Below are 21,071 nucleotides of genomic sequence, written 5' to 3'. Positions count from 1 at the left end.
GTGGGCCCTTCGCGGGTCTCCCTAAGGCCTTTTTATCTGGAAATAATACTTTAAAGACACACGCTCACTTCCTGGCCTCCGCTGCTCGGCCTCTCCGGTCCGGTCCGTGGCCTGCAGCTGACACCCAGCCGAGAGGCGCAACGATGCAAAGAACACCCTGTAAACACAGGGGCACGTGCTGCTCATACGTCATTGTCACGTGATCACCGTGCCACTGGCTCACGCGCATGCGGCCAACGAGAGACAACCGGTTGTGAGGGCACACCTGATTGGTCCACAGAGCGCAGGAAACTACAACGATGATCGCATGTGAAATTTATGCAGTGTTCCTGCCGTTTGTGGGACTGCTTGACTCTCACATTTGGAGATAATTATACAACTGATACTTATATACCTATGTAGCAACAATTTTTTTATTAATCCTTTGATTGGGAGCTCTTACGGATATCATAACATTCCATAGTTCCATCACCTCTAGCAGCATTGTACAATTGCTACCACCATCAGTTTCAAAACATTTTCCTTCTTCTTGAACTCCTTGATATCAGCTCCTCTTTATCCCCTCCCTCCCCCCCTACCCCCCAGGATCCGTCTTATGATTACTATTTTTGCCATATCTTACACAGCCATATCTTATCCACTCATACAATTCTGCTGTTCAATCCCAGTGGGGTTATACAATCATCAATGCTATTGGCGCCCTATTCCCCCTTATGCCCCCTCTTACCGTACCCTCAGGGAACCGTTACTCCTGTTACTGTTTCTGAAGAGTTATCAATCTTGGCTTCCATGTATTGACTGATCTTAAATGTACAAATGAACATATACAAATCTCATCTGATTAATGAGGTAAAGCAAATAAAAAACATAATTGTAATGGGGGGAATATTAAGAGCTAGAGGATAGTTATGTGGTTCTCCTGTGCTATACCACACCCTGGATTTGTCATCCCTTCTGTGTGGCCCTTCTGAGAGGGACGGTCCAATTACCTTACAGGTGGGTTTTGGGTCTCCACTACATCCACACCCCTTCAGATTGATTTGGTTGCTTGTTTTTGAACTTCTGATACCTCTTCCTGTTGACACCTCATGATCACACAGCCTGATGTGCTTCTTCCATGTGGGCTTTGCTGCTTCCCTGCTTGATGGCCACTTGTTAAACTTCAAGCCTTTGAGACCCCAAACCTTATTTCTTTTAATCACCGGGCTCCATGAGCTTTCTTCACTCCATTTGCTTATGCACCCATTTTTTCTTCAGTGATCGTGCCGGGAAGGCGAGTACCATACATAGCCCTGTTATTAGAACAAACCATCAACTGGTCCAGCCGTTGTCTACGTAAGATTGCCTATCCAGCCTATCAGCACCAAACAAAGAAAAGGAACATGCAGACAGTCATCAGTCTACCAGGGGGAGCGCCCTGAAAGTCCCCATCGCTATTCCTGCTCTATCCCTCCAGAGCGGTCCAGTGCCCCCACCCCGCCGCCATTGTGGTGGTGCTCCCCCCAACCCCGAGTCAGAGAGCTACAATCAGGATTCCTTAGGGACTTTGTGGCTGTGTTTCCATCACTGGTCTGTTACACTCCCCTCTTGGTTTGCCCGCATGTGGGTGGATCGGACCGGCTGCTCTCGGAACCGGATCTCCAGGGCTGCCCTCTGCAGTGATGCCGTCTAGCGAAAGGACTTCAAGTCTCAAACTGAGGCCAGTCCTGCAGACATCTTTGGGAACAAGCTGCTCTGAGCAGGAACATAGTCCTCAAGGATTGGCATGCCAGAATGAAGTCTGCTCCAGCTAGCTCTTTCTGGGCACCCTCTGGACGTCGGTAGCGCCGACTTGTGAGGGGCAAGGGCATCTCCTGGGTCTTCAGCAGCATCAACCCGTTTCTGAAGAGAAAAATCCATCTGAAAATAAATGGAAGGCAAACTACATCACCATAACTTGTATTATCAAAATGTATGCTGCTAATTTCTCTCCTCAAGAAAGCGTCTAATTTCCTTACGTGGAACTATGTAAAGATGCTAGCAAAATATAAAAAACAATGTGCTGATAATTGCCTTTTGTTAGTTTCTTGGTCAATGAACACATTCAATATTGCGAAACAGAAGCATACTTTGTACAATAAACAAATACTGGGTGTTGTGTCCTTATGTGCCTAAGGCCTGCCTCATTTATGAGCCCAAGGTGCCAGGTCACACAAAACAGACAGTAAAAAAGAAAAATTCAGTGCCACGTACATTAAAACTTGAAGAGCGATACTGACATCTTCGGGTCCCTACACTAGCCTGACATTACATGTGCAATACATGGCCTCTGCATGGATGCCAAACATATTTAAAAGTTGTAAAGACTGTTTTTAAAGGGTAGGACACAACCCTATGTGAATGCTATGCAGGTGACAGCTTGCATTTGCGCCAACGATCGGCATAACCTGAAGTCCATCGTCCACGTGTCCCCTGGGACTAGTTCCTCTGCTTGTTTACCAGGACAGCTGCCAGAGTTTGTGTTTGCGACATGGCAGAGGACATTGCTGGCCCCCGGGGCTGCAGGTGCTGGATGTGCAAGCCAGTCCTCTCAAAATGGATCAGAGGCCTGTTATCTATTAATAAAACCTGCCCTTGACCAGTAACTGCTCCCGGTGAATCCAGTTACATAATGGGCAAATGTAGCAAGAGTCAACTCAGTAGTAGCCCACCTCTTGTTTATTTGACTCGCCGAGATAAGGGGTTTTAATTACATGGGAGGAGACAGGCGTCCACAAGGGTCTCGAAGCAGTAGGGAGCTTGTAGCTTAAACCATCGCATGTGGGAACACCCGTGGCCCCGGGTGAACTTGGTTTCTGGCCAGCACATTCTCAACACCAGAGTGAGCGAGTGAGTGGGTGGGGCCGGTGTGAGTTCCATCGAGGGCCCTACCGGCTCCTTTGCCCCTCAGCATTCGATTTTCTTTGTGTGTCCTTGGCTTGGCACTGCTGGGTCTCTGCCTTGTACCCCCCTTCCATCCCCCCTCATGTTCCAAGCATGTGCTCACCTTGTGACTCATCTCTGGGACTCTTACACAACAGGTGGGCCTGCTGTCCCAGCTCCATCTGTGGAAGGGTCTCATTGGATTCCCATTGACCCTCAGAGGGGACATCGTGGAGCCCCCCCCCCCTGTCCCCTCAGGACGGGGCTCAAGGGTCCTGTCTGAATTTGTGGCCTCACTCGCTGACTTCAGATGCCTCACCCCTGCTCCCCACTCTTGTTGCCAGACCTGAATAGAGTCACCGTGGACAACAGACAGACTGATAAGGGGTCACCAAGAAGCAAGGAGTCAACAACTGGCCAGAGTACAGGGCCGTCGGATTAGACGCTTGTCAGACCCTGATCGGACCGAACACCCACACTCGCCCCCCCCCATCCAATTGGAAGCTTGGCCCAGAGGGGAGAGCTTCCAAACACTGCAAGGCAGCAAGCTCTCCCTTGCTCTTGCTGGGAAGTCCTGCCCGTTTCTCTTGACCTGTTACTGATAGGTGTGCCTGCCATGGGAATCCATTGGTTAAAAGTCTGGCTGGCTGGTAGCTTGTGTTCTGCTCCTGATAAAAGCTGGCCCAATCGCTGTGTGAAGCTTAGAGCCTTCAGTAGCTGCCCTGGTGCATGAGCCACTGACTCCAAAGCACATGGTAGGGAAGGCAACGTGGATCAGCGGGTCTCAACCCCTTTGGGGGCCGAAGGCCACTTCACAGGGGTCGCCTAAGAGCATCAAAAACATTTCCGATGGTCTTAGGAGCTGAGACAGTGGGTCCGCCCACATGCAGATAGGCTGATCTGGTGAGAAAGAAGCTGTCTCAACCTTCTCACAGAGGTTAGCTTTTGATGCATACTGTCGCAAAATGTAGCAATGTGGTTTACTGTTGTGATATTAAGACTGTTACCCATGCTACACCATGCTTCAAGACAAAATTTCATTCATCATTAGAAATAAATATTTAATAATCTATAATTACATTTTGTTTTTTGTGATTCATCACTATGTTTTCATTATGTTCAATTTGTAACCATGAAAATACATCCTGTCTGTCAGATATTTACATGATGATTCATAGCAGTAGCAAAATGACAGTGATGAAGTAGCAATGAAAATCAATGGGTCACCACCACATGAGGAGGGTCAGGAAGGTTGAGATCCAGGTCACCACCCTGGTGCCTAAGCTGACTGATTCTTAAGTGAGACTCTGGGGAAGATAATGCAGAGACTGTGGGCTGCGGCCCCAGGGCAGGAGCCAACCCCAGCGCAGGAGCCAACCCCAGGACAGGAGCCAGCCCCAGGGCAGGAGCCAACAGGCTGACACCTGAGCTCTGACTGGCCTTGTCAAAAGGTGCTCAAGACAGACCCAGGGAGGCCCTTCTCTGCAACATCACCTCATTGTTTGTTTTTTGCTTTCCTCCCCCTCCCTCCTCCCTCCTCCCTCCTCTCTGTAGGCCTTACCCTTGCTTCAAAGCACAGGCCTCCCAGCCCTCTGAGAACACCTCTCTCTGGCTACCCAGTCCCTCCCCCTCTCTCCCTCGGAGGACAAGCACCGCCTGGCACAGCAATCTCACAAGGATTCGTGGATTTATTCAGACAGGTTTATGGAGCTCCCACTCAACCCAAACCCTGCACAGTCAGGTCTGTCCCTGAAGCTGACATTCTGGAGTCCAGGATGCGGGGCAGCAGCACCCCGCCGGGAGGAAATAAGGGGGGAAAAGAGGGAGAGGAGAGCTGACATTCCCAACAGGGCCATCTGGGAAAGTGCCAGCTGGACAAAGTCCTGAGGGAAGGGAGGGGTCGAACAGACAAGAGTCCTGAGTGAGGAGCATGCTGGCACATTCCTGTTGAGGAGAAACAGAAAAGCCAAGGATATTGCCAGAGGGAGCCAGTGCAGAGAGCGCCAGCCTGCTGGGCGGCAGCGGAGGCATGGCAGGGAGAAGGCACACGAGCACACACACGTCACAGGGGACGGCTTAACACCGAGCGCTGGCATGCGTGTCCAGCTCTGGGAATGGTCCCCCTCCTCCCTGTGGTGGGCCGAGAGTCATGTGATGCCTAACGTCCACTCTGTTCTGTGACACAGGACATTATGGGATGGGGACAGTTTGTGAACACCACATTCTACACAGGCTGTCTGGCCTCGGATTATGAACAAGTTCTATGCCCGAGTCTATCCTGAAATAGTTTGTAGCTACGCCGGAGTGGTTAGGTCCAGTTCGTCAGGAACCCCGGGTAGTCAAAGGCTTTTCTTGGTCTAGAGCCTAGAGCGCAGGTCCTTTTCTTGGCGGCACAAAGGGAGCATTAAAGCAGCACTGGGTCTCAACCCCTTTGGAGGTCGAACGACCCTTTCACAGGGGTTGCCGAAGACCACTGGAAAACACAAATATCTCACAATAGATAATTACATATTGCTTCGTGATTGATCACTATGCTTTATGTTTAATTATGTTCAACCTGGAACAATGAAATACATCCTGCATATCAGATATTTACATGACGATTCATAACAGTAGCAAAATGACAGTGGTGAAGTAGCAACAAAAATAATGTTATGGTTGGGGGTCACCACAAAGGGAAGCGGCATGAGGAAGGTTGGGAACCCCTGCACTAGGGGGCCCTGGTGTACTGGGAGAAGTAGTGATAGCTATTTCCACCTCGACTTTTCCTTCACGGTTTCACAGGGGCCAGGGAAGGGTGTATGGGCATGTGGACACTGCCTGAGTGGGGGCATGACAATGCCCTGTTGCCTACTTTACAAGGGAAGGCATGGTGCCTGCTGGGTGAGGTCACTCCTGCTACGTTGCCCCATCCCCAAGGGCCAGGTCTGGGCTTTCCTCCACTTAGTGGTGCAGGGCAGGCTGATGGCATTCCTAGGAATTTCCAGATCCAAGGCAGGTGGGGCCAGTGGGGATAATCCTAACCTCCCCACTCCTTTCGGCCACCCTGGGGTGGCCCTGGTGTTTGGGCAGGGAGGGGGCTGGGAAACGGTAACAGGCCGCTGTACCTGTACGTGTACTGGCAGGGTGCTGGGACGCGGACAGCCCTGCTGCCTTGGGCCTTGGAACCAAGCCTCCTTTTGGACTCCCCTGCACGATGGGGGGAAGCGGACTCCCAGTGTTAAGCTCATCCAAGCATGGAAGTCCCAGTCGGCGGAGAGTCCCATCTGATGGCGGCAGCACGTGGGTGGGGTGGGAAAGGGCACTGAAGGCGGAGGCTGGACGCTGGCCCTCTGCACAGTGGTGGGTGTGCGCGTGCGTGGGGCAGGCGGGCGTCTGGTTGCCACGAGCGCTGCATGGCGTCGCCATCAAGCCGGCCCCACCGTCTGCAGCCTAAGTGTCCAAGTCTACGCCACATCACAGTGGAGGCGGCAGGCAAGGCAGCTCCGCGTCTTGCACGCGGCCCTGACCTTCCTGCCATCCGCGGCCCACGGAGTGCGCGCTCCCGGCTCTGGTCTGCAGCTCCAGGACCAGCCGGTCTGCGCCCGAGAGAAACCCCAGGGCCTGCCGGGCAGGAGCTGTGGCCGCCGGCCGGGGAGGGGCTGGGGGGTTCCCTAATTTCGCAGCAGGCCGGGTGCGGGCGGGCCGCGGGGTGGGGATGGGGGTGGGGGAGCTGCCCGGAGCGAGGCTGGTGCAGGAGAGTGGGCAGGGGCGGCCTCTGGCGGTAGACTCCGGGGTAGCCATCCCCCTTCTTTTGAAATGGAATTGATGGCACCCCCCACCCCAAAAAGCGGACCTCTGCCATTGAGTCTAATCTGACTCGTAGCGACTCCCGCAGGACAGGGAAGAACTAACTGCCACCCAGCCCCCCGGTTTTCCCAGAGCGGAAGCCTCATCTCTCCCCCACGGAGCAGCTGGTGGTTTCAAACCGTTGTTCTTGAGGTTCATCCGCGCTGTGCCTCCAGGTCTCCGACGCGCAGCCTCAGAGGGTCCCGCCTGCACTGCTGCGGGGGCCTGCAGAAGGCAGCCAGCGTGGAAGACGAAATGACACGTGCGGACACAGCGGGAAGCAGACGTCCGAGACGACCCAGCAATCTGATCGCACGACGGGAAGAGCGCACGCACGCACGGGCAGTCTAGAGCAGTGGCCCTCACGTGAATCGTCACGTCAATATCTGACAGGCAGGATATATTTTCATGGTTACAAATTGAACGTAATGAAAGCATCGTGATCAATCACAGACACTATGTAATTATAGATTGTGAACTATTTCTTTCTTTTTTTTTTTTTGAATCCCCCGAGGGGGTGCACCGTTCCCGGAAGTACTGCAATACCAGGTCGATGCGTGGAGTGGACGGAGCAAGCTCCTATTCCAACTCCCTGCTCCAAAAATCCATTTAATATATTGTCCTCGGATAGAGGACGTATCAGATATTAAACTGATAAGAACAGATACTACACTTGATCTTAGCCAAAAGGCGGAGAAGCGATGAACTATTTATTTCTAATGACAAATGAAATTTTGTCTTGAAGCATGGTGTAGCATGGGTAACAGTCTTAATATAACAACAGTTAACTACATTGCTACATTTTGCTACAGTATTCCTAAAAAGCCAACATGTTGAGAAGGTTGAGATAGCTTGCTTTCTCACCAGATCAGCGTATCTGCATGTGGGCAGACCGCCTGGAGACCATAGAGGAGCCGTGTCCCGATGGTCTTAGGCGACTCCTGTAGGAAAGGGTCATTCTACCCCCAAAGGGGTAGAGACCCACAGGTTGAGAACCACTGATCTAAAGTGATGCTCACCCATTAGTGGGGCTTGGGGGCCTGGGGAGCTAATCACAATGAGCACAAGAAAGAAGAAAATGCCCTAAAGTTCCTGTGGTGATGATTGTACAACTTTCAGAACATTTGTTTCTGTTTTTAAGAAACTGAAAAGAACCACCTCTCTTCCATGAAGTAAAAATCGACACAAAGTGACTACAGGACAGGTAGAACTGCCCCTGTGAGCTTACAAGGCTGTAACTGTTTACAGGAGTTGTCTGGTGGTTTTGAGCCGCCGACCTTGGGGTTCAAAGCCCAATGTAGAACCACTGTGGCACCAGGGCTCACTGTTCCAAGCCTGAAAGCCCAGTGATGGCGCTTGTGTGGGGAGGACAATGGTCTGAGAGCTGCTGGTGCTATAGAGTGGCATTTGGAGAGGAGGCCGGTGCCATTCTCTGGCTCAAGGCCTGCCCCCCCAGGCGGTACGCCTGTGTTCTTGCACTCTCGGGCCCCAAATGAGACCCGTGGGCGCAAAGACTGCACCACGTGCCTGGCACACAGTAGGCTTTACATGGCATCCTGGGAGTGAGAGGCCAGGTAAGTGCGTGCATGAGTGAGGGAGTGGGCGCATTAAGAGTAAGCTCAGGCGCGTGGCTTGCTGTTGTGAAATGTTCTCAGCTGGGCATCCGCAGCCAAGGGCAGACAGGAGCTCTGCTCTGGAGAGGTGGCCTGCTCCAAGGTCTGGGGCTAGCAGCCACATTCTCATCAGGCTGGCAGGATAACAGTGGGGGCGGGGACAGCACAGCTGCAGCAGTAATTCAAGGTCTTCCCAGATAGTGCACATTCCTTGATAACCGGGCTGGCAGAGTCCAGGCCTTGTTTGGAGAGTCAGGAGGGAGAAGAGGAGAAAGGTGGGGGGAGTGCTAATTCTTCCCGGAAGTCTCTCTTTCAGAACATTTGGGTGGAACTATCTGATTGAACTATTGAATTGTATGATATATGAATTATATGCCAATTAAACTGTTTTCCCCCCAAAGAGCACAGACAGATATATGTACACTCGATATTTAAAATAGCAAAAACAATAGAAACAGCCTAAGGGCCCATCAACAAGTGAATGGGCAGATAAGCTTCGGAGTGTACACATAGGGCATACTAGGGATGGTAGGGTAGCCATGAACCTGTGGGGTACCCCATGACGGGCATCTACCCAGGATCATCATGCCGTTTCTGTGATCTTGCCTGTTGGTCTGGTGTAAGGATGCTGCTTGAATTCCTCACTCTTGCTTCCATGAGCATTGCTGTGGATCTGAGGGAAAATGAATCCTGACAGCTTCGGTCTTTGCTCCGTTTTCCTGATGTCCGTTGGTCTGTGTGAACATGCTGGTGACCTTTACCTGGAGCTGGAGTCTATTCCAAGGCTGCAGACCTTGGTCTTCATCGTCCAGCACTGCTAGTCCTCATCACTTTCAGCAAGCAGGGCTGTGTCACCTGCACAGCACAGGTGACGAATCGGTGATAAATTAATTCAATTCTGATGTTGAATTCTTCTTCATCTAGTCCGGTTTCTCATATTATCTGTTTGGCGCACAGATTAAGTAAGCATTGAGAGTATCCCGTGTTCTGTTCCAGGGACTGCCTCCCGGTCGATGCCCAGGGTCCAGCTAGCACAGCTCCGTGTTCTGCAAGCCTCGTCTTTAAGACGTTATCTGCACTTTGCTATGATCCACACCGCTGAATGCCCTGGTATGGCCAACAAGACAAACTGAAACATGTTTCCAGAACTCTCTGCGCCCAGCCAAGATTCGTCAGACGTTCGCAGGGATAGCCCCTGGCCATGGCCTCTCCTGAATGCAGCTTGAATTCCCGGCAGCTCCCTGCTGATGTACTCCTGCCATCCTCTTCAGTGATCTCCAGCAGGATCTTACTGGCCGGCGACCTCAATGGCATTATTCAATGTTTTCCGCACTCTGTTGGGAACACATATGCACCCTTTCAGCCTGCTGACCGAAGGTGTCTTCCAAATGGCCTCGGAGACTAGTGGCTGCTTCCAGGGCGTCAGCAGCTTGTGGGGACCTCTAAGTCAGTTTCCCACCAGTTCCTGCAGCTCTGTGTGAGCTGCTGCCTCCAGGGCAGCTTGGGCTCTGCCCTTCAATGCCATCAGTCCTTTGTTCCTTCATTTGTTTGAAGTGAAGTTCTACAGCACATAGGAGCCCCAGCCCTGTGTGGTTTCACGGTCTCCTTTATGACCACTCCAGTGGAGGCTTAGAGCCACAATCCACGGGGAAGGAGCCGGGGAGGTTTGGGGTTTGGTTTTTAAAAAACATGATGAGAGTCTAAACAGAAAATTTCTAGATATATTGTTGATAAGAAAAGTCAAATGAACATTTTCATACAATCATAAATTAAAAACCCTTCTCTTTGAGGTGCTATTAAATTTGTTATTTTCCAAAGGGAAGATTTAAGTTAACCCCCTCCCCCAATTATTTTATTAGGAGCAAAACCAGATATCCCACCATTTCATATTCTACCATGTCAGGCAGTGTGATACAATCACTACCAAAAATCAGTCTCCTTCTTGAACTCCTTGATACCAGCTCCTCCTTACCCCTCCTCACGCTCATGCCCCCCAGGAGCTCTTATTCAACTCTCCTGGGCTTCACAACGGAAACCATGGAAAATCACATAGCAGAGTCAAGAAGACTACCCACAATGACGAAACAAGGCAGAGATGAACCCCAATGTGGCAAAAACAACATGTTAGCAACCAGATCAAACCCAAAGGGCACCAGAGGGGAGGGTGAGCGCCAAGGTGGCAACCTTTCAGGTCAGATAAATCACTTGGGTCTACCGTAGTCACCTCTCCCATGCTCTGTGTGGTCACCAGCTGAGTTCCATCCCTCAGTGAGGGTCAGAGGGAAGTCACCGGAGTGGAGGGTTTTTAAGGTAGGACCCTTCTCTTGCTTAAAATAATTAATTAATTGATTAAATTATTTTTGTATCAATATTCCCCTTTTGTTTGTGGAATAGAATACTTGCAAAGGAAAACATTCTAGCTCGCTGCACGGCCTATCTCGTCACATCAGATCGGTAACAGGGTCTCATTAAACACCATCCCCACATGTGGTCTTTTCCCCAGCCCACCCTCTACCCCCACCCCCATCCCCACCCCCGCCTAATTTCCTGACCTTTCTTGATGTCATCGCACGCCTCATCTGCTCTTTTGGTCATTAGTGTTCAAGGCATCAGAGAAGGTGGGGAGGTGGTCGCGGAATTCAAGCAGAACATGGTCAAGGTGGTATTGTAACTCCTGTGGACCTGTTTCCATTTTCTTCGGTTTCAATTGATGGTCTGCTGCACAGTCAGCCCCAGGCCTGGGTTAGGCTGATGCTCGTGGGCTTCTCCATGGTCTCTTTCCAGTACACGCGGTCAGCTTGATCCCTGGGTACTCCATCCGGAGCGGTCCATGTGTCCCGTCATCGCTCCTGTGGCTGGACAGAGGTGTTTACAGGGAGGAAGTCGCTGGCTTTGTCAACTCTGCTCTGTGTTCTCCAGCGTCTTGGTCCCAAGGCCACCTTTTCCCTTCTCTTAATCTCCGACTTTCCCGTTTCAGTAGCCAGCACGTATCAATGCATCTTGATCGCCTTTGATATGATTCCAGACTGAAGATGTTGGTACAAGTGTTTGATGACTGCAGTGCTTGGTGTGCGTGGCAGTGACATCTGTCCACTTGCGAAGGGGTGGGGTCTGGCCTGTCAATCAGGTCACAGCCAATGAGACCTCTGTGTGGGAAAGGCCTTCTCTTGGGGATTCTGTGAACTCCTAGCTTTCTCTGTAGAGGTGGGACACATGCTCTCTGCTTCCCCTTCCTGTTGACAAGCCACATGGAGACAGGTAGATGGCAGCCAGAGCCTTGGAGCTGGAGGAGCCACATAGCGACCCACTTGAGTGCTGAGATGCTTTCACTGCTACTGGACCCACAAGAATTTCCACCCACTGACCTGTGATCTCCCTGCATTCAGTGTCATTGCATGTGTTGCGTGAGTCTAACGAGGAATTCACAGACTGGTGTTGGACATATGGGCTAATATCAGACTTATGGACTTGATCTGGAATGGACTGGGATGTTTTCTTAATATACTATTCCTCTTTTATATAAAGTTCTCTAAAAAAAAAAAGTTCTCTATTACACACAGATGAGTGGCTATGAATTTGTTTCTCTAGTCAACCTGGACTAACACAGTGTGTAAGTTTGATTCATAGATGTAGTGACTGATCTTCCTTATAGGCATATAGATACTATCATATCTATCATAATAACATATCATAAACAGTCATCAGACATCATAAACAGCGTCATGCTTCAAGATAGACTGGAAGTGCTCTTTTAAAAATCATTTTATTAGGGGCTCATACAACTCTTATCACAATCCAAACACATCAATTGTGTAAAGCACATTTGTACATTCATTGCCCTCATCATTTGCTCTCCACCTAAGCCCCTGGTATCAGGTCCTCATTTTCTCCTCCCTCCCCCCTCCCTCATGAACACTTGATAATTTTTACATTATTATTTTGTCATATCTTGCCCTGTCCGACGTCTCCCTTCATCCCCTTTTCTGTTGTCCGTCCCCTAGGGAGGAGTTCACACGTAGATCCTTGTAATCAGTTCGGAAGTGCTCTTCTTAATGACGTGTCATTCCTGACGTAGTGACCCACACCACTGTCTGGTTCAAAACGGCCAGTATCAGTCCGTTGCTGTCAGTAAGGTCTAGGATTTGATCTTTAGGGGTTCCATGTAATTTTTTTATGACTTCCAGTTTTCCTGAGGCACACTTGGTGCGTGCCACATTCCGTGTTGAATCATCCGTCCCCCTTTCAGCCAAGGAGGGTCCACCGGCTTTGCTAGTAAGAGTTCAAGTTTTGTGTCAACTTGACTGAGCCAGGACTCTCAGCGGTTCTGACCTGGTCATCCTCAGTGATGTGATAGAAACACTGTAAAAATCTCCATCCTGGGAGCAGCCAACAGCTGTAAGATTAGGGGAGAAAAATAAACAGCAAGTGGATATCGACTCGTAGTGACTCTGTGAGACAGAGTTAGACTTCCTCTGTGGGATTCCCAGGCTGTCACTTGTGGGGAAACTGGGTACCAGGAGGAGAATGGATGTGGCCAGATTCCCTATGTTCGTAATTAAGAGTGGTGGAGGAAGGCTTTTTCATTTGTGAGACAGAGTTGACTCCCAGTCACAGTCTCTAGACTAAACACCATCCCCACACGGCCTCCCCATCATGCTACGTTCAAGACGCCCCTTACAAGCACACGGCTGCTCTCTGTGCACTGGAGGCTACCTGTCTCAGAGCAGACACACTCTGTTGTTCTCGCTCAAAGGACAGTCCACTCCCCTCTGCCTGCCCCAGTACTGGTCTTGGGCTATTCTCCCGACGAGCTTAGGGCCACCTATATGGTGAAGACACTGCCCACCTTGGTACGGATGTGATTGATGGGACTTGCATGCCCTAAGACGATCTGGTCCCGTTGGGAAACACACTGGCTCGGGCGAGGCTCACAGGTCCCTAAATTGGAGCCTGAGAAGTCTCACCGCCCAGAAGGGAGAACAGAGAAAGGGACAGGAGCATCCTGAGCTCCTGAGTGGGGTTCACGGGTCCCCAGCTGGGGCCCTCAAAGTCACCATCTGGGTGAGAGGTGGAGAGTTTTATAGCCTGCGTCTGGGGAGAGGGAGTAGCTGGGGAATGTTCCACTGCAACTTTGTCTGCAGATCCGGGGGCTCAGCAACAATGTTCAAAGTTATTTGTAACAGGTTAGCTTCCTGAACCTGGGCTGGAAGGCCAGTGAAGGGGAGGGGGAGGCCTGGCCTCTCAGTGTCCTTGAAGTGTTTTTCACCAGCTTGGAGTATCATCTTCCCAGCTGCCCTGCTAACTCCCACTTCTGCCTGACACAATGGAAAGGACGTTTCCTTGGGGGAGTGGGGGGAGACTGCTTCTAAAATAAGTGGACTCTTTGCTGGGTTTGGGCCTTGCAGCTGCTCTCTCCTCCAGCCTCCAGGTCTTCGGATTTCAGTCAGTGGCCTGCTGCATCGCCTGCAGATCCCAGGAGTGTCAGCCGGCGCCTGTCCTGGGTTCATCCACTTCAGCGATAGGCCGGCCATCTGACCTGTGGTTCTTGGGATCACCAGTTCCCGCAGCTGTTTGAGTCAAGGGAAGTGTCCGTCCTGACATCTGACCCCCCCCACCCCCGCCGCTTAGAACTCGCTGCCTCGACTGACAATGGTGTGAGCCACTTCTTTGATAGGAACGTTATAATTTTCATTGGGTTTGCCTCGCTCGAGAACCTTGGGTTTGCCTCGCTCGAGAACCTCGCTTAAGACGCGTGTCCTTGTGGGGGCTCTGCTTTGAGCGGGTGGCCGCTCTTCCCCTACCTTGAGTGCATTCCGAGAGGCTTCTATTCCGGCACTGTATCAGACAGTGCTCTATTTGAGAGGGTTATGAGGGAAGGGGTGGGGCCTAGCCTGCCAATCATTGTATAGCCAATGAGGCCTCTGTATGGGCATGGCCTTCCCCTGAGATTCTGGGAGTGCCGGTATTTCCTCCTTAGAGGCTGGAGAGACAGTCTCTGCTCACTCCCTGGGAGACTCTACTGACAAGAAACATGGAACTAGTGCTCTGAGCTCGAGCAGCCACGTGGAGACCCCTGTCAGCACTGAGATGCTTCCACTGCCACTGGATCCACAAGACTTTCCACCCACTGGCCTGTGGTCTTCCTGCATTCGGCATCATTGCATGTGTTTCATGAGTCTGAAGAGGACTTTATAGATTGGCATCATACATAAGGGCTAATACTGGACTGATGGACTTGATCTGGACTGGGCAGGGACGTTTTCTCAAATTTGATTGCTCTCGTATATAAATCTCTTTCTCATACACATCTGCGTGTCTATGAGTTTGCTTCTCTCGTCTACCGGGACACACACAGAAGTGAACGGCTTCTTCCCAGTCTGTTCCAAGCTCTGCTGAAACCCGTCCCCCACGGGCGACCCTGTTGGCATTTGAGATACCGAGATACTGGTGGCATCGCTTCCAGCACCATGGCCACACACAAGTCACCAAGCACAATAGACTGAGCGACAGGTGGGGACAGACAGAGGGTGCACACAGACTAACTGGGGTGAAGGTCATTAGGAAGGCCGTCCCACAAGAAAGGCACGGAGGGGGAGGAGCACAGGAGTCCAAGGCAGCACAGGCCGGTAGTCTTACACACACCATTCCGCACCCGAGTGACGGCAGTGACCCAGGAGGGACGGCGTTGTTGTCATTGTCGGTGCCATTGAGTAGGTCCTGTGCCTTCCTCACTGTCGTTCCCACGTCTGAGCCCATTGTTGCACACACCATCGTGTTGAGGGCCTTCCTCTGCTTCGCTGCCCCTCCCTCTGCCCTTCTCCTGACAACCTGCCCAGAGTACGTGAGAGGAAGTCTCCTCATCCTCGCCAGTTAAGGGGCACTCTGGCCGTACTTCCAGCGGCCACACAGATGGACACAGAAACCGAACAGGTGTGGGCAGGTGAGTGGTCCCTGACCCACAGACAAAGGTTAGACAGAGGATATGCCTACACATCTGTGCAAACACACGGGGGCTTTCAGAACATGGTGAAGTGGAATTAAACATGATGTTTTCCCATGGATTTTTAAAGGCCCTTCGTAGATCCATGAACACAGGACAGCAAAGAGAATAAAATTATGAAAACTTCTTAACCACAAACACTTTGAGGAATGAGTTGCCAAGTCTAGGTGTGGGGGATGGGAATCAGGGGACATGGGGATCAATTGGCTCCAACACAGTTCTCAAAGAACATGCCTATAGCTTACTTTGGTGAGTCGGGATTAGGGTCTGAGAGCTCACGAGTGGCCATGCAAGGTGTGACTACTGGTCTCTCCCCGTCTGGAGCAAACAGAGTAAGAAAGTCAAAGACGTGGAAACAATTGGTGCAGGGAGCTAATCGGCTCTGCAAACTGCAGTCTGCACGACTCTGGGACTGGAACTAGGGGTGCCCAGTTACCACTGCTGGTCATTCTCAAAGGGGATCTCTGTTGGAGGATCCGGAAAGACCTGAGAAAACGGTGGAACGAAACTGCAAATCAATAGAAAGACCAGGCTCACTGAGAGGCTGATGGAGCCTCCAGTGATCTGTTTCAGACATCCTTCCATCCTGGAACTGAATTCGCCCCCGAAGTTCAATTTTCAGCCAACCGACGGGCAAGAAGACCAATAACAATTTAATGGCGCCCAACCACAATTTAGAACAGGCCTGACAGATTCCCTGGGTGGCAGGAATGGTCCTCTCTCTACTGTGACTGTATAAATTGGCCTGCTAGGGCGCACCTAGTTGTGGATTGGTTTCAGAAAGGATTACAGCCAAGAAAAGAGTTCTTAAATGCTTCCTCCCTTCCCGCTATCATGATCCCAATTCTACCTTACAAATCTTGCTAGACCAGAGGGTGTACACTGGTACAGAATCCAGGACAGATGATCCCCTCAGGACCAGTGGTGAGAGTGGCAATACCTGGAGGGTGGAGGGAGGGTGAGGTGGGAAGGAGGAACCGATTACAAGGGTCTACATATAACCTCCTCCCTGGGGGACAGACAACAGAAAAGTGGGTGAAGGGAGACACCAGACAGTGCAAGATATGACAAAATAATAATCATTTATAAATTATCAAGGGTTCATGAGGAGGTGGGTGGGGAGGGAGGGAAATAATGAAGAACTGATACCTAGGGCTCAAGTGGAAAACAAATGTTTTGAGAATGATGATGGCAACAAATGTACAAATGTGCTTGACACAATGGATGGATGGATGAATTGTGAGAAGAGTTGTACGAGCCCCCAATAAAATGATTTAAATAAAAAAATTAGCAAAAAGAAAAGCGGGGCAGCCCTATTCCGCGCAACACATGGGGACCAGGGCACCTGTTTTCCCCGCTAAAACACTGCGGAGACTCGGGCCCCGTGTTCCCACGGGAGGCGATAAAGCCGAGAGGAGACGCGGCTTTCCTGGACGCCCAACGGAATCGACGGAGAAATTGGATCCGCGCGCTCGTTTCTCCGCTTCCAAGGTGTGCGTCTGTCTGTCATTTCACGTCGTCCCAGTTTCAGGGCGTTCTGTGGGAGCGGACCATGGACAGCGTTCCGGAGGGGCGAACAATTGGTTCTTTAAAGGGGACCCTGGGGTGGGTGGGGGGTGGGCTGGGAGTTACCGGCCGCTCCGGGGTGCACGGGTGCTTTAAGACAAACACGCCGAGCCCCCGCCCCCCACCTCGTCCTCTACTTCCGGGACGCTTAAGGCTGCCGCTGGGAGCGCCATATCCGGTCCCTCCCGACTGCATCTTGGGAAATGTAGTCCCATCCAGTCCCGGCCAGATTTACTGGGACCTTTTGGAACTGCAATCCCCAGCATACTGTGTTCGCTTTCATGTCAGCCGGACAACGGGCCGGTGGGGAGCGCCCTCATCCTGGGTGTTTTAATTTCTCTGGAGGAAATGAGGGGCCCTGGGAGGCGCCGTAGGTGGGCCGTTCGGCTTGGCGCGGCTGGGACGCGGAAGCCCGGGATCTGGTTAAAAATCGGGGGTTAAAAACCCGCGCCGTCGCTTCTCCTTTAATTGCAGGAGGCGGGTCGTGGCGGGGCGGCCCGCGTTGCCATTGGCGGCGGTTAGGGGCGCGGAAACTGAAAGGGCCGCCGCCGCTGCTGCGGTCGCTTCCGCGGGCTCCCGGGATCTCCCGGCGCTCCTTTCCACGCCATGGCCATGGCCAGGTCTAGCCAGGTAGGTGTCGGCCGTGGGTGAGCGCTCCGGTCTTAATCTTCTAGCCGGTGCGGTGGGCCCCTAGCCGGCGTGCTGGCTGCGAGAGGCAGGTGGGGCTCTAGTCCAGGCCTGCCGGTTCTGACCTCAGTTTACCCATCCGTGCAGGGAGCGCGGGGTCTGGGCTTACCGAGCGTCTCCCGTGGGCAGGCCCTGCGCGGGATACGGGGGCGTACTGGCGAGCGCCTGCACCGATGTGCACCTTGGCGGGGGAGACCAAGACCGCCGTCCCCAGGTCTGAGCTGGAGCCGGGGTCGGGCCTCCCAGTCTTGGGTCTCCCCTTCTTGAACAGTGGACGGCTGGGTGCAAGCCTTGTTGTGGATACGCGCTGCTTAACCCGTGGGAACAGCAGGCCGGGGATGCCTGCGCGGGTTCTGTAGGCCATCAGAGGGGAACTGCCTAAAGCCCCCTTCTTTCTGCAGGCTTCTTGCAGCCTGCCTGGCCCTCCGGCTGGATCGGAGTCAAGGAGGCTGGGAGGCGGCGGCTTGTGGCCCTCTTACATGTCTTTGGGTTTGGACATAAGGCCCAGAATAGGATGCAGGCCTCTTGAGGCCTATTTTGATATCCCCTTCCCCTAAATAAGCCACTGAGTTGGGGGAGATGAGGCTGACTTTCGGGGGAGCCTGCAGGGAGGTGTCCGAAGCCCCGCCGTTAGAGGTGGACCTGAAGTTCTCTCTGCACACTGACCCCGGAAAGGGACCCCGTCTTGCCTTTGTTCTGTCGTGGGGACCATCATCCCCCTGCTCCTTGTTGGAGGAAGGCTGGCAGGTGCGTTGGGGGTGGAGCTGGGCAAAGCTTTTTTAGGTTTCTGGTGTTTGGGGCCAGTGGAGGTGTTTGGTTAGGGTCCCTGTGAGTCAGAATCCACTCCATGGCAGTCGGTTTGGGTCTGTTGGAGAGAGGAGCTGCAGTGTCTCCCCTGGGAGTTTCTGGATATCTCTCCTGTGTTCTCCTGGAGGAGGAAGATGGATCTTTCTGTTCCCATAAAGATTTACCATCTCGAAACCCAAAGGGACAATTCTGTCCTGCCCTCTAGTAACTGTGAGTTCGAGTCGACTGGGCCGTCATGTGGGACCTGTCCCGGCCAGCTGGACCTTTGGGCCACTGTCCAGTGTGTGCTATGATGAGGGTACAGGATCTGGCGTGTGGAGGAGGGATTCTGAAAGTCACCACCCCTCCCCTTCTGAGCATAGTCACTCACTGAAATTCACCCTTTCGCAGGGAATCTTCAGTGACTTTTTATATATTCACAGTATTGTGTAACGATCACCACTGTCTAATTCCAGAACATGTTTAGGTTCTTCCAAAGAGCATCCCCGTCTGTACCTGGGGCTCTGCCTTTCTTTCTTAAAAAATATTTTATTGGGGACTTGTACAACTCATCACAATCCATCCATCCATCCATCCATCCATCATGTCAAGTACATTTGTTGCCCTCATCATTCTCAAAACATTTTCTTTCTACTTGAGCCCTTGTTATCAGCTTCTCATTTTTTGGACTCTGCTTTTACCTGACCCCTTCCACACTCCGAGACCCTGGCCATCAAGATCCTGCTCTCTTTCTCTATGAACTTGCAGGTTCTGGATGTTTTGTGTAACCGGAGCGATACTGCACTCGGTCTGCATGGCTCTCTCACTGAGCAAAGGGCTTCAGGGTTCACACAGGCTGTGTGGGTCATCAGGGCAGCACTCCCTTTTCATGGCCGAGTAATATTCCATTAAGTGGTTTTACCACATCTCGTGCATCAGTTCATCAGTTGGGGGGGGGTATGTGTCACATTTGGGTTATTCCCAGTTCTTTGTCTCTTGTGAATATTGCGGCTGTCAACGGTGGGGTTCACGTTTTTGTGGGAACTCGTTCTCCAGTCATGGGATGCCACAGCCTGGCCTGCAGAAAGTGCAGAGGACTTGAAGCCTGTGCTGAGGAAAACCAGAGCCTGCAGCCCAGGTCTGAATTGCACCTCCATGTGAACCAGCCCCGAGCCCCCAGGGCTGGTCCAATAGACAGCAGAGGGGTGCAAATGGACGCTGTCAGGGATTGGGTTTTGCGTCGATCCATGATTGGTGCTCACGGAAGCAGCCGCCAGGAAACTCAACACGCGCTGGGCACATCTGCTATGTGCCACCTGGTCAGGGTGTTGATGAGCAAGCATGCCGCAGGACTGAGGTGTGTCCCACTCTAGCCAGTGGTTTCGGTCACTTCGTGGGCAGGTGGAAGCTGGACGGTGAATGGGTGGGGTGGGGAAGAGTCAATGCATCTGAACGAAGGTGACTGCGCAAACCTGCCTTGGAAGAAGTCTAATCGGAATGCTCCCGAGAAGCCAGGATGGCAAGCCTCCACTCCTGTGCTTTGGACATGTTGTGGGGGGAACCGGCCCCACCCTGGAGAAGGGCACTGTGCCCGGGGAAGCAGAGGGCAGAGAGAACGAGGAAGACCCTCAAGGGGAGGCCGTGCTGTGGCTCCACCGTGAGCTCAAACGTCATGATGGCGACAGGCGGGGCCGCCTCCTGCTGCCCAGGGTCTCTGGGAGTCTGAAGGGACCCCAGCAGCCTCCACCAGAGCAGAGGGCCGGGCCTCTCCCCCCACAGAGCCCCTGGGGACCTTCTAGTGAGGAACCGAGCATCTAACCCTGTGCCTCCACAGGCCCCTTTCCAGCCCACCTGGTGGGCGAGAAGCAACGTGTCTTCTCGCACCTTGAAGTGCATTTCCTCCAGGACTCATCCTCCCTTGCACTGATGGTTCCATGTCTTCCTTAGAGAAGCGTCCCTTCAGATCTTGGGCTCGCTTCTTCAGGCAATTTGCCCGCTCATTCCTGAGTTGTCATATCCTTCCAGATCCTCGATACACATTTCTTATCAGACATGTGATTGGTAGATACCCTATACACTCCAGTATAAGTCGACCCGAATATCAGCCGAGGCACCTAATTTTACCACAAAAACTGCGTCTAAAATGTGCTGGGGAAGTTCGCGTGTCCATGAGAACGCATGGTGTTTCTTCCTTCCACTGCGCGCTTTCACTTTTGTACGACGTAGCTTTACCGAGGTGTAATGAGAGCCATCATCCCCTCCAGCCTGGAGCTCTCATGGCCCGGTGGTCACAGGCTTGTGCAGATAATCCGCTCGGGATCGACCTGTTCTCACCACTCAGAAAGAAGTCCCCGGTTCCTTAGCTACACTCGCCACGCCCTTTCCCCCACCCCCACCCCGATTGCCTTTGGCAACCCAGTGCCGTAGAGTGGGCAGGGTGCTCAGGCTGTAATCTGTAAGGTTTGTTCCTCATGAAGGAATGGCTTCACCACACAGCCACCACCTCTGTCGAGGTCGCCCGGCCTTCCCTCCTCCAGCGGCCGGTCGGGCTCAAGTGCCAACCTTCCCTCTGGCAGGTGAATGCGCAGCAGTTGTGCGGAAAGCCCTCTGCGGGTCCGCCTTGCCATCTTGGGCATCGGCATGCTGCTCTTTTTCTTGGCCGAATAATCCTCCATGGCGGAGCTGGCGCA

The 21,071-nt window shown here is 52.4% G+C and overlaps 1 protein-coding gene and 1 non-coding gene across 3 annotated transcripts in view; one reads left to right on the top strand and one right to left on the bottom strand.

The window, feature by feature from the left end:
• Positions 1-7,241: 7,241 nt before the first annotated feature.
• On the bottom strand, positions 7,242-7,432 carry LOC142447376 (U2 spliceosomal RNA). The gene has a single exon (XR_012784104.1). It is a non-coding gene; the product is annotated as a U2 spliceosomal RNA (small nuclear RNA).
• A 9,737-nt stretch (positions 7,433-17,169) lies between these two features.
• POC1A (POC1 centriolar protein A) overlaps positions 17,170-21,071 on the top strand; it is a 45,246-nt gene continuing 41,344 nt past the window's right edge. For both annotated transcript variants that reach the window (XM_075547464.1, XM_075547466.1), the window contains exon 1: positions 17,170-17,538. In XM_075547464.1, coding sequence (XP_075403579.1) covers positions 17,515-17,538 — 24 coding nt within the window. In that variant the 5' untranslated portion in view covers positions 17,170-17,514. The remainder of the gene's footprint in view (positions 17,539-21,071) is intronic.

Source organism: Tenrec ecaudatus, chromosome 4 (assembly GCF_050624435.1).
Source record: "Tenrec ecaudatus isolate mTenEca1 chromosome 4, mTenEca1.hap1, whole genome shotgun sequence".
In the NCBI taxonomy this organism is placed as follows: domain Eukaryota; kingdom Metazoa; phylum Chordata; class Mammalia; order Afrosoricida; family Tenrecidae; genus Tenrec; species Tenrec ecaudatus.
Note: the sequence above shows the minus strand (reverse complement) of the source record. Positions and strands in the feature narration are given on the sequence as shown.